The sequence below is a fragment of the Miscanthus floridulus genome, chromosome 7 (genome assembly GCF_019320115.1).
Source record: "Miscanthus floridulus cultivar M001 chromosome 7, ASM1932011v1, whole genome shotgun sequence".
NCBI classification, from domain to species: domain Eukaryota; kingdom Viridiplantae; phylum Streptophyta; class Magnoliopsida; order Poales; family Poaceae; genus Miscanthus; species Miscanthus floridulus.
In genome coordinates, this window is record NC_089586.1 from 121,271,781 (window position 1) to 121,284,089 (window position 12,309).

At 47.3% G+C, this 12,309-nt stretch overlaps 1 protein-coding gene across 1 annotated transcript; it reads left to right on the forward strand.

The window, feature by feature from the left end:
* Positions 1-2,555: 2,555 nt before the first annotated feature.
* On the forward strand, positions 2,556-5,755 carry LOC136464522 (uncharacterized). Its single transcript, XM_066463471.1, has 3 exons — positions 2,556-2,970; positions 5,039-5,198; positions 5,303-5,755. Exons 1-3 carry the CDS (start codon positions 2,613-2,615, stop codon positions 5,517-5,519), a joined length of 735 nt encoding a protein of 244 aa, XP_066319568.1. The 5' UTR covers positions 2,556-2,612; the 3' UTR covers positions 5,520-5,755.
* Positions 5,756-12,309: the final 6,554 nt, after the last annotated feature.

Sequence of the window (12,309 nt, forward strand, 5' to 3'; positions counted from 1 at the left end):
GGGTCCCTCAACCAACGAGTGAATTTGTGCTGCGTGCTCCTAATCCCGGATGGTGATGCAAAGAGACACAAGGTTTATACTGGTTCAGGCAATCGAGGCCCTACGTCCAGTCCGAGAGATCGATCTTGTATTCCTTGCACCGGAGTGCTCGTAGTAGGGGGTTACAAGCTAGGTGAGAGAGGGGGCTAGCCCCAGGTCTCGGCGAGGGTGGAGCGGGCTGCTGGAGGCGTTGTTCTCCACCAGCGTAGCGGAAGTGTCTAGTTCTATCGGTCTGTTCGTCCTCCTCCTTCCTCCCCTAGAAATGGCCCCGGTCCTTCCCTTTTATACTCCAAGGGAGAACCAGGAACCTACATATGTTGCTACATAGCGTTCTAAAAACGGGGGTGGCGTGTCCGAGCCCTGTAGCCGGCCACTGTTGTGGCGTGGTCGACGGAGTGGCCCCGTCCTTGTCGTGCAGAAGTGACGCGCCGGTCATACTCGATCTTGTGCGTCGTGGGACTCCAGTACAGCTTGATGCAGGACATGGCGGGCGACGTGCTGGTCACCGTGTAATGACGTCGTAGTGGGCTGCGGCTCTGCAGATGCCGAGGCCGAGCCATCGTGGGGGGCTCGGCGGTCATGGACCCTCAGGCTGCCGAGCCCCTGAAGCAAACCGCCGAGGCCCCGGAGGGAATTATTGGTCCTGGGTACTGATTCCGAGGCCACAGTAGCCCAGACGTGGCTTCCCACGCCGCGTTGTCCTCGGAGCAGGAGTTGGCAGCTCAGTGAGGCATGGGTGTCAACCATGTGCATGGTGGTTAGCACAGTGACGGGTAACCCCTGCCCAGTCCGAGGGACGTGCAGGTCATCGCGTGATGACGTCGTAGGGGGCCGTGGTTCTGTAGGTGCCGAGGCCAAGCCATCGCGGGGGGCGTTGGCGGACATGGGTCCCCAGGCTGTCGAGCCCCTGAAGCAAACCGCCGAGGCCCTGGAGAGAATTATTGGTCCTGGGTACTGATTCCGAGGCCACAGTAGCCCAGACGTGGCTTCCCACGCCGCGTTGTCCTCAGAGCAGGAGTTGGCAGCACAGTGAGGCATGGGCGTCAACCATGTGCATGGTGGTTAGCACAGTGGCGGGTAACCCCTGCCCAGTCCTGCCTCCTGTCCCATCGGCCATTCTGCTGTACTGTGCCGAGCATGCCGTTGTCGTCAGGAGCAGCAGTTGGCTGAGTTGATGCGACACGACGTTTTGTCAGAGGGACGGGAGGAGGAAGAGGCAGCGGAGTGCTGCCGAGCCTGCCTTGCGCGAGACGGAGGGTCGGTGGCCCGGCCGAGGCCTTTGGCGGGGAATCGCTCGGGGTCGGTAGTGAGGGGGCCTCGGGCGAATCGGAGAATCGGCCGAGGCCCGTGGCGATGGGCCTCGGGCGGGTCGGAGAATTGGCCGAGGCCCTCGGAGCCTCGGGCGAGTCGGAGAATCGGCCGAGGCCGGCAGCGTTTAGCTGGTTTCGATCTTTACGAAGCCTAAGCAGTTGTTTTTTGGGTCTTGCTTAGGGTACCCCTTCTCGCGGTACCCGACACTCTTACTTAAGTCGTTGCAGTTGGATGAGTTGAAGTCGTCCCCAGTCACACTTCCTTCCACCGGCTGGATACGTAACCAAAGCCGGCGTCGCTGAAGCTGGGTTAGTCGGGGCAGATGCCGGAGTCGAGCAGGCCGATGATGGCGTCCGCCGCAGGAGACGATGCTGGAACGTCGGTGGGTGCCGCGTTGCTGACGCGCGGGGGCCCGGCGGCGACTGGGGACGCGAAGCAGGGACGGAGGCAGCCCCGAGCAGTGCCAATGCGGTATCGGCGGTGCACGGCGGAGGGTCAGCAGAGGTGGAACAGAAGGGGAGCAGCGTGGCCAGGGGCGGATCCAGCGGTGGGCGCGGGGGGGCTCAAGCCCCCCCTACCCAAACCGAATCAGTGCAAATTACTGTAGAGCCCCTATGAATTTTTAGGCAAAGTTCTATAGTATAGGGGGGCTGAGACTTAAGATCGAGCAGCAGTGTTGTTCAGTCCCCCCTAAAATATTTCCTGGATCCACCGCTGAGCGTGGCTATGGATTGCAAGGAGCGGCAAAGCTCGTGGTGGTTGCAAAATTAGTGACTGTGTTAGGGAATCTGCAAGGTGGTAGAGGATTGGGAAGATCGGAAGAGACGTTCAGGAAGAAATAAGCCTGAACGAGGATGGTAGCCTGTTCAGGAAGCTCGTGGACATACCTAGCCGCCCAAGCTGTTGTACGGCGTCCGATCTATATCCAATGGCCAGGAAATTTTCGTTGACGTGGCCCAATAGATGGCCTGAGCTTGGCCCTGCTTTCGTCTTGTGGAGAAATATATTTCCACCCATCCGAATAGTAAGCCCATACAGCTTAAGAAAGAATAGTAAGCCCATACAGCCCACGTATGTGCTTGCTATTCGTTTGAGAGAGGTCTGGTGGTACACAATTCAGTCCACTTAAGGTCCGATAATGCTCAAAAGAAAAAATTAAGCCCGTAAAACACATCTGTATTATACGCCATGAAATTTGCTATACTAGACTTGCAGCCAGTCGACACGACGGAAACAACCTAAAAAAAAAAAATAGCCGGACAATGAGCTTGTCGCTTCTCCAGGGCTACTCCTCCGCTGAGGAGGACGACGACCCCGCCGCCGGCACCGAGCTGAGCGAGTCCGGTGATTCGTCAGCCGAGGAATCCGGATCGGAGGGAGACGAGGGGTCCGCTCCTCCAAAGCCGGCCCTCAAGCCCCGCCGCCGACCAAACCCTAAGGTGGGAGATGCCAGCGGCGGCGACGGGGACTCCTCGCTGCCCTCCGCGCTGGAGGCCTTCGCCGATGTCTCGGGACCACCGGAGTTTCTGAGGCACAGGGTTGCCGAGCCAGAGGAAGGGACGGAGGCCCTCGGTGTACTCGATCGCCGTGGGAAAGAGGGGAGCAAGCACCCGCCTCCAGGTAAAAGTAGATTTAAGGACTCAATTGAAGTGTAAACTGGAGACTAATGTTTTTTGGTCGTCGGGTTAGTAACGGTGTATGTTTATCAGACTTGCATCGACTAAATTCCATGATACGCTCTCACTGTTCCACTGTTGATTTTGGTAAAGGTAGAGTCGTAGAGGTCGATTAGATTGCTATCAATGTAGTTGCAGATCTTGCATTGTTAGAGAAATGAACGTAGTTATTTTACAGCAGTAACTTTAATGTAATTAGACTACATTTTACAGACTCCGGATGCAATTTCAGTTCTCCCAAGGTATTTGACCGTGGAACTTGAACAAGAATTAGGAAGAGGCAAATTCGATGTACTGTGTATTATTCCTTTGCACATACTGTAGAGTGATAGAGCCGCTCTTTTAGCTAGTATCTATGAGCTGAAATGTCAATGCATCACTGGTTTTCAAGTTGGAAGGAAAGGCAAGGATCTACCTCGGCCACCATGAAGCTCCACTATTGGAGATCTTTGATCATAGAATTGCATTGCTAATTTGCTATAGCATCAGTTTTGTGTTCATCTGTTTTCCATTGCTTGGCATAAATCTTTGTACAATCAGGTGGTACACTTCTAGAGTTGGCTTTAGATTGAAAAGAAAATTGTGTAGTCTATACTCTATACTTGTGTTGGCGGTGTCTTTGGAGCTAAAGTAGTTTTAGGTTCTGTTTGTTTTGCTCTTAGAGAAAGGAAGACCCTGCTTATAAGAAACCATATACAGTTTTACAAAGCACCGTACTCGACTCTTCTGGGTACACCAGCTCTCATGCAAATACCAGAAGCCACTACTGCTAGACATGAACTCCTCAGAGGAGAACCAACCAAACTACTAAAACACTAAGAAAAAGCGTCCACAACAAACAACCCTCCAGGAAACAGAACATAACAAAAAAAGGGCGTACCCAGTGCAGAGAGCTCCCGCTCTGTGTGGGGTCTGGGGAAAGGGCGTTAGTGGCAAGCCTTACCCTCGCCTGTGCAATGCGAGGAGACCGCGATTCGAACCCGGGACCTTCCGGTCACAGGCGGTAAGACTCTACCGCTTGCACTAGGCCCGCCCTTCAGAACATAACAAAAAGATGCAATAATTATTGGTTCTGTTTGTTTGTGTCACCGTTGTGGTGGTTCGTTGATTCACAACTCCATTTGGCCAAGTAAACATGGTTGTTCTGGGAAAAAATATAGAAGGCATCATGCAGTTGAATGATGAGAAACACTGCATATCAATTCGATTCGTTCTTCAGCATGATATCTCCTACTGACTGTGCATGCTATTGTTTGATGATTGTTCTTAGGCTATTGTTACAAGTGGTACTTATTTGTGCACTGTAATTAATGGGGCTACTATTAACTTATCAAGCAAAACCACGAAATAACATTTCAGGATGATGCAATAATGACACATATACGGTCTTTATGTTGTGACTTGTATAGAAATACTTAGTTGGCCTCACCAAGCTGAGTAAATAGGATGTTACTTTTGGTGTCTAGTTTTACGGTTTTGCCTCTACTTTGAAACTTGGCGATTGGAAACATTTGTGAAAGCTGGTTTTCTCAAAACGCAACACACCAGAACGTAAATCCATCATCCCATGTGCCTGTTAACTGTTCTGTTATGGGTTACCACCTCAATATTTCTGAGCTTGGCGCTCAGATGATAGTAATGCAGGTTTCTTTTCTCAAAACACAATACACCACAACATTCATACATCATCCCATGTGACTGTTAACTGTTCTGTTATGGATTACCACCTCAATATTTCTGAGCTTGGCACTGAGATGATAGTAAAGTAGGTTTGTTTTCTCAAAACGCAATACACCAGAACATACATACATCATGCCATATTCCCATGTGCCTGTTAACTGTTCTATTATGGAGGACCACCTTGATATTTCTGAGCTTGGTGCTGAGATGGTAGTAGAGCAGGTTTCATCTTAAGTGCTTGCATACGATGATATTCCGAGTATGTGCTCATGCCAGTGCAATTTCAGATATATGCTACATCCCTTATGATATAACTAGAAAATAATCTTCAGGTGCTGTTGTGGTGGCGAAACCGCAGTTAGTTGCCATCCGCGAGCGAGTTACCACAACGGGAGCCAACCCTCCAGGTTCAGTGACATCTGGTTCTGTTGATGGAAAAAGAATAATAGGTGCTGCAAATCCTGGGCCAGAAGATGCAGCTGATCTTCTGAGGTATGGTCATTTTTTTTATCAATGTCACAATGAAACAAGTAATACCGAAATAGCTTGTGTACATGTATTAGTGGTCTTAACTGTGACTTTGCCTCATTGTTTAGGATGTGTCTCCAATGTGGTGTACCAAAGACCTATTCACATGGTAAGGGTATGGTTTGCCCTCAGTGTGGTGATAGACCGGTGCAGACAAAAGGGCCCGAAAAGATGAAGGGTTCCACTGTCAAAGACAAGGAGAAGATCAAGAGGATGAGGGGGCAATCGTCGCATGCATCCTGGAAGAGTGAAACCGAGATGGCTCTTCGGCAACAATTCGACTGATAACTAGTTAGCGTGGCCAATATTTAGACTGAGTAAACTGTACGCTGGGTCCGGGTAAACTGTACTCTGGGGAAACCGTTTTAGCCCTGTGTAGTGTGCCATATGATGCCCCTTGTGCCTCACGTTATGTTTCTTCGAGAGAGCAAGAGCCATTGTTGTGTTTGTTGTATGTGCTGCATTTTTCTGCCAGGAACGGTTTTGTTTGCTAAGCTGTCAAAATTGAATCTTAGGTGTCAGATTACGAGTTACAGTTTTGTTTGCTAAGCTAGAGCCCTGCGGCAAGAGCCACTCAGGCACTGTGAAGTGTGAAGCTGGTTGCTGCAGTTTGTGGAAGGCAACTGGTCACTGGTTACTGCGTCCTTCGTCAGACTTGCTGGCGACGGCTCGCCCTGTCGGTCGTTTAGTGGTTGGTTTGGCTGCTCTGGTTGCCAGGTAATTATGAAATCGATAATGCTTGGGCACCCGCGTCCGTCCCGTCCTGACGAGGCTCATCCGCTCTCTCTCTCTCTCAAGAAAAAATCCCCACTCTGTTTATCATCGTCTCAGGCGTGGATGCGTGGCTGCTCGTCCGCCTGCCGCACCCTGGCCCGCTGTCTGCCCATCCCGGCGCACGTTGTGCCCCCCCCCCTCCCCCCCACCCTCCTGCCTCACCGTGCCACCATTCCACGCCTCGCCCCTATCCACCGGCGCGACCCCATCCACCTTGCCCGTCGCAGCCATGGCGGGCACCACGCCGCCACCACCCCGGCGCAACCAGGAGGAAGTCGCTGCCGGTCCTGACTTTGTCTCCCGTGGCCGGCCAAAGACACCGCGACGAGATGGGAAGACCTATGCACGCTGGGCCGTTTGCTCTCGACGTTCCTCCTGGATCCGAGCTTGCTGGCTACCGCAGTCCTCTACCAGGTAGGCCATGGCCGCCGGCGACGCCATGCTTCAAGTATTTCAGGCATTTTAGGCTTATGTTTTAAGTATTTCATCTGAATGTTGCAAAAGTTGATCTGAGATGTCGTATATGTTGCAAAAGCCTACTCCCTTCGGACAGTTTTCTTAGGCGAGAGTGCGTGACTGGATACACTTAATTTTATACATGCTTGCATGCAGCATTAAACTGGCCGGACTCGATTTCATGCATGCATGTAGTATTTAAGCTGGCTCATGCATTGTGGCCCGTGAAGGACGGGTTTATGTAAGCGGTAGAGTCTTACCGCCTGTGATAGTAAGGTCCTGGATTTGAGTCGTGGTCTCCTCGCATTGTATAGACGAGTATAAAGTGTCACTGACACTCTTCTCTAGATCATGCATAGAGCGAAAGCTCTCTACACTAGGTACGCCCTTATACATGGTGGCCCGTGGGCATTGGCTGGTTGCCGTGTTTTCCTACAATCCTACCGCATGCATGAACACAGGGTCCATCGTTTACTGTGACTGCATGCAAAACGCCTTCAAAAATGTGCCTGTATTTACTGCCGCTGAAATTCGAAGCGATGATACACCTAGGAATAACTGCCATGCCTTATATACTTGCCGAAATGAAAAACGTGAGAACGCCTAACAAAGTTGCCTAAGAGAGTATGTTTTAAGCATTTTAGATGTTTGTTGTAAATGGCTATATATCCGTGTTTTAAACACATATTTCAAGTGTTTTAGACGTTTGTTGCAAATGGCTATATATGCGTGTTTCAAACACATGTTTCAAGTGTTTCACCTATCTTCGTATGTATGTTGCATATGTGTTCATCTGGATGTTTTAAAAGTAGATCGGGTGTTGCACATGTTACAACAGCGCCAGTGGCTGGCGGAGAGCGGCCTGCTGCAGGGCTTTGGCTTCTACCTCGCACCTCTCTCGCGCGATGCACCTCGCCCTCTCCTCTCTCTCCATCCCCTCTCTTCCCTTCCCTTCACTCCATCTCGCCATGGCCGAGCCCGACCTGAGCGGGATGTGTGTGGGCAAGGGAGCTGTGGGCGTCGAGCGCAGACGTGGGAGTTCCGTTCGGACGGACGCCGCCTCCGGAGCGGGATGGGCGTGAGGTGAAGGGAGCTACGTTGCGCTAGGGAACAGAGTGCAGGCGCGGGCGTCCGAACACGGGTCGAACGCTAGCACTACCGATATGAAATTGCGTTTGCCCATTGTAATTATGTCTGTGAATGTTTGATCTATTTTTGGCAATCAATATTTTGGTTAAGGTCAAGACAAGTTGATATGGCTTACCACGCTTGCCGCGATGTTAAGGACAGGCAGGTTGGTCTTGAGCGCTCGCAGGAGAGCAACCGAGGAGACAAACGCATCGTTAATATGCTGGTCGATCATGATTGCACTTGTAATACTCCTTTGTCCTAGAATATAAGAATAAAAATATAAATATAAATCAAATTATATAGTATTTTAGGTAAATTAACCCTTGCATACTCATTTATTAACATCCTATGCTGCGTTGGCACGTGTATCTGTCATTAATGTATATTGTTAATCCAACCATGAGATAAAAAATGTGGTAGACCTAGCTGTTCGGCTGGTAGTTTCTGCGAGTGATAAGCTGGCTAAAGCTAATTTGTTGAGAGAGAAAAACATTGTTCCATGGCTGATAAGCCATGCTGATTAATTGGTGTTAAACAGAAGTTATTTGCTTTAAAGGAGAGTTACATATTGATGAGGACATGACACACATGCAAATGATCATGTTTGGCACATGGTATGGAGGGGTAGGAGGCTAGCAAGGGTGAGAAGGAGGTCCGAGGCTAATTCGGCTCGAGTCCCCGAGGTGGAGGCCCAAAGCAACTCAAGTTCGAGTCTGTCTCGGCCTCCAGGACCAGTCTGCCTTAAACTGGTCACCCAGAACGTGTCCGGACTCCGTTTTTGACGATCCACATATGATTGGAAAGCTAATTTGATAAGAAAGCCAATTCAAGTGGTTTCACGTCAAAAGACCTTCGGAATCAACAGAAATCGTCGAAACAAGTTAGCGTCCAAAATCTGACAGGGTGCTGCGACACCGTCTTTTGGTCCGTTGGACCGTGTATTATTTTTGGGCCCATTAAGGGGCGCGTCCAGGAGGGTGACGCCCAAGACTCTATAAATAGTAGCCGTCACTCTCCTTAGGGTTTGTGTTTTGTTTAGTTCTTGATTTTCTCGTGAAACAGACATCGTTTTGCTGCAACTGTTGCCGCCAAGGCCGCTTGCTGTGAACCAGGGCCCCAGTTCTTGATCTTGTTCGCCTATGACGATTAGTCCTTTCGAATAAAGACTTGAACTCATTCTTATTTTCATAAGCCTCATATTTATTTGCAATTTCAGATTACGTTCATCCCGTTCTTGCTTGTGTTCTCGATTCGCTTGCAGGAAAGCCTTCTTGACGAGGTCAATCGCGTTTGCGTGGTTGATAACCAACGGAGCAGTGGTGTAACGGTTGCGGAGGTCTGAATCAGTCTTGGTTCGAAGCCTAGATCGTGAACGTCGAGTCTCCACCAATCGACGCTATCATACCTTTTGAAAGATCGAGCCTAGTCTACATCAAGTGGTATCAGAGACCTTGTTGTCTGTTAGGTATAACTTTGTTTCCCCTTTAGATTGTTACTGTTTTTGCATCCAAAAAAGCAAAAAAAAAATACACTGCCACATATTTCCTGTCCTATAGCCTCATTGTGCCGTGCAATTTTGTCTCTGTTTCGCGTTGTTGAGTTTGTGCCCTAGGTCAAGTTCTGGTTGCTGGTTTTAGATCGTTTTTAGTCCAGTTTGTGTTTTTTCCTTTGTTTTTCATCATAATCCGTGAACATCTCCAAGTATTGTTGAGTTTCCTTTGTATCCATCAAACCCTAGTCCACGTCATCTAATTTCCTACACTTGTCTTCACTGTTTCCATCAAATCATTGCTGTCGTGATCAATTTTGCGCGCATTGTTCCCGTTTTGTCCTCTAATTCGGAGTGCGTTCGTAAAACAGGTCTAGTTTTCGCATACGAACTCGGATTTCGACGTTCCATATATCAAAATCGATCAGAATTTTTTTTGGATCCGTCCATCCCCGCCTTGTCAGGGTCGAAGATTTTTATTTTGGTCAAAAAGTGGTCACAAAATTCTCTTTTCGTGGTTATAAGGTTTTTGTTGATTTCGAGCACGTCTTCTTAAAATTCCACATGCCACGTCTTTCACTTGTTTAAGCTTATATTTTCTGTGGTTACTTCTTTTGTGCTCCTAAGTGAAGAAAAAATATCAAAAATAAAAAGAAAAAGTCAAAATTTCTCAAAAAACAACGACAACCCAAAAAAAAGAGGAGCAAAAGAGGAACAATATCTAGAGGAGCACATAGAGAGCGTCATTTGAGCTATGTTTGCGTGTGCTGATTTCTCCCTTATTTCTAATCATATTCTTGCTGTTCACATTACTTGATACATCTGGTACTTATAACGTGTATAGGCCAGCAACTAAGATAAGTACTTGGAATACTTATTCAGCTTTGCTATTTAGTTGCAAATTTTGTTATTCCTTGCTACTATATTATGCCTGTCCAAGCTCTACTTTCTTCTAACCAAGTATAGGTTCGTCTTATAACTGTTACACTCAAGCTACAACGGTATCACAGTCACCGACCGATTACACTGCCTGTTGCTTTGGTAAGAACACTTGTAAGACCATGGTAAGACGCTTGAGAGTTGAGTGCCTTGATTTTTTCTTATCCACAACCTAAGTAGTTGATAGGGATAATACTTTTGTGTTGTCTTTTGCTGTCTTCTAACAATGACAGATGTTCGTATCCACCGACTTATAATGGTATAGGTGCTGATGAGTACATAAAGTGGGAAATTACCATAGATAATATATTTGCTACTCGCTTTATGTGTCCAAGGAGAAAGGTAACAAATACAGCTAGTGTTTTACGATATTCTGCTTTATCTTGGTGGGAGTCTTTAGATCTTTCTGATAAACTTCAAACTTGAAATGATATGAAACTTCTTATGCGAGAAACCTTTGTTAATCCACCTTATGTTTTGACTTCATATGCTGAGGTGCACCATTTAGAGGATGAGTTTGTTGTTATTCCTCTTGCTATGACTAACCTTCTGCAGGATAATGTACATAAGCGAGAGAATGACATGGAAGAAAATGAGGAACTCACAACCTCATATGCAAATTCAGAACCATCACTTCACAATGCACCTATTAGTCTATTACTCCTACTGAGAACACATGTAATGCCCATGGTGCTACACTCACGGAAGGTGAGAATAATTTTAATGTACTAAATTCTTCCACAAACCATGCTATCATAGAGCAATTGTTAGTGGAACCCTCTCTTGATTTATCTCCGTTCTATGATAATTTGTTTAAAGTTCCTTATGATAAAGATGAATTGGTTGATGATGCCTCAGTTTTACATGTTTTGGAACCAGTCACTTGTGCTGAAAATAAACATGTTATTCATATTGCTACTAAAACTGATGAGTTCAAACTGTTGTCTTCTTTACATACTTTGGGTTACATTGAATTTGATGTTTTGTGTAACCTAGATTGTTTGGAGGAGAGCCTATTTAAATATGTTGATTTGCCTTGGTTTTCTAAACATACATATCATGTTATTGACAAATATAACAACAAGGGATGATATATGATACATCGAGTATATATTCATAGTAATATGAATTCTCCTTTTGTTGTACAAGATTATGATCGTTTAGAGGGCAGCCATAATAATACAAACATTTTCTCATGTTCCTCAAAGAAACAAGTTCACTTTCAAGAAGGGGAGCATTGTTGGTTTATACCTATGTCTGCTAGACCATCTATTCCTGCATTGTCTTTGGTTAGTTCTAATCTTTTGCAGGATAGTATTGATATACATCATGTGCATTCGGATCTGGAGTCTACATGCTTGCTAAAATTTTTATGCGAGATGACATGCTACAAACTTGGAAATATGGTCACGTTCTTTCTCACAATTATTTCAATTCCCTTTGTTTTCGTAACCCCGTTCTTCTTTATGTTGTGCAGGATCAGTTTCAAGAACAATCGACATCGAGGACGGCTTTTCGTCAAGAAGGAGATGATGATGAGGACATGACACCCATGCAAATGACCATGTTTGGCACATGGTATGGAGGGGTAGGAGGCCAGCAAAGGTGTCCAAGTCAAGAAGAAGGTCCGAGGCTAATTCGGTTCGAGTCCTCGAGGTGGAGGCCCAAAGCAACTCAAGTTCGAGTCTGTCTCGGCCTTCAGGACCAGTCTGCCTTAAACTGGTCGCTCAGGACGCATCCGGACTACGTTTTCGATGATCCACATATGGTTGGAAAGCTAATTTGATAAGGAAGCCAATCCAAATGGTTTCACGTCAAAAGACCTTCGGAATCAACAGGAATCGTCGAAACAATTCAGCGTCTAGAATTTGCCAGGGTGCTGCGACACCGTCTTTTGATCCGTTGGACCGTGTATTTTGTTTGGGCCCATTAAGGGGCGCGTCCAGGGGGTGACGCCCAAGACTCTATAAATAGTAGCCGTCGCTCTCTTTAGGGTTTGAGTTTTGTTTAGTTCTTGATTTCCTCGTGAAACAGACATCGTTTTGCTACAATTGTCGCCGCCAAGGCCGCTTGCTGTAAACCAGGGCCCCAGTTCTTGATCTTGTTCGTCTGTGACGATTAGTCCTTTTGAATAAAGACTTGAACTCCTTCTTATTTTCATAAGCCTCATATTTATTTGCAATTTCAGATTGCGTTCATCCCGTTCTTGCTTGTGTTCTCGATTCGCTTGCAGAAAAGCCTTCTCGGCCTAGTCAATCGCGTTTGCGTGGTTGATAACCAACGGAG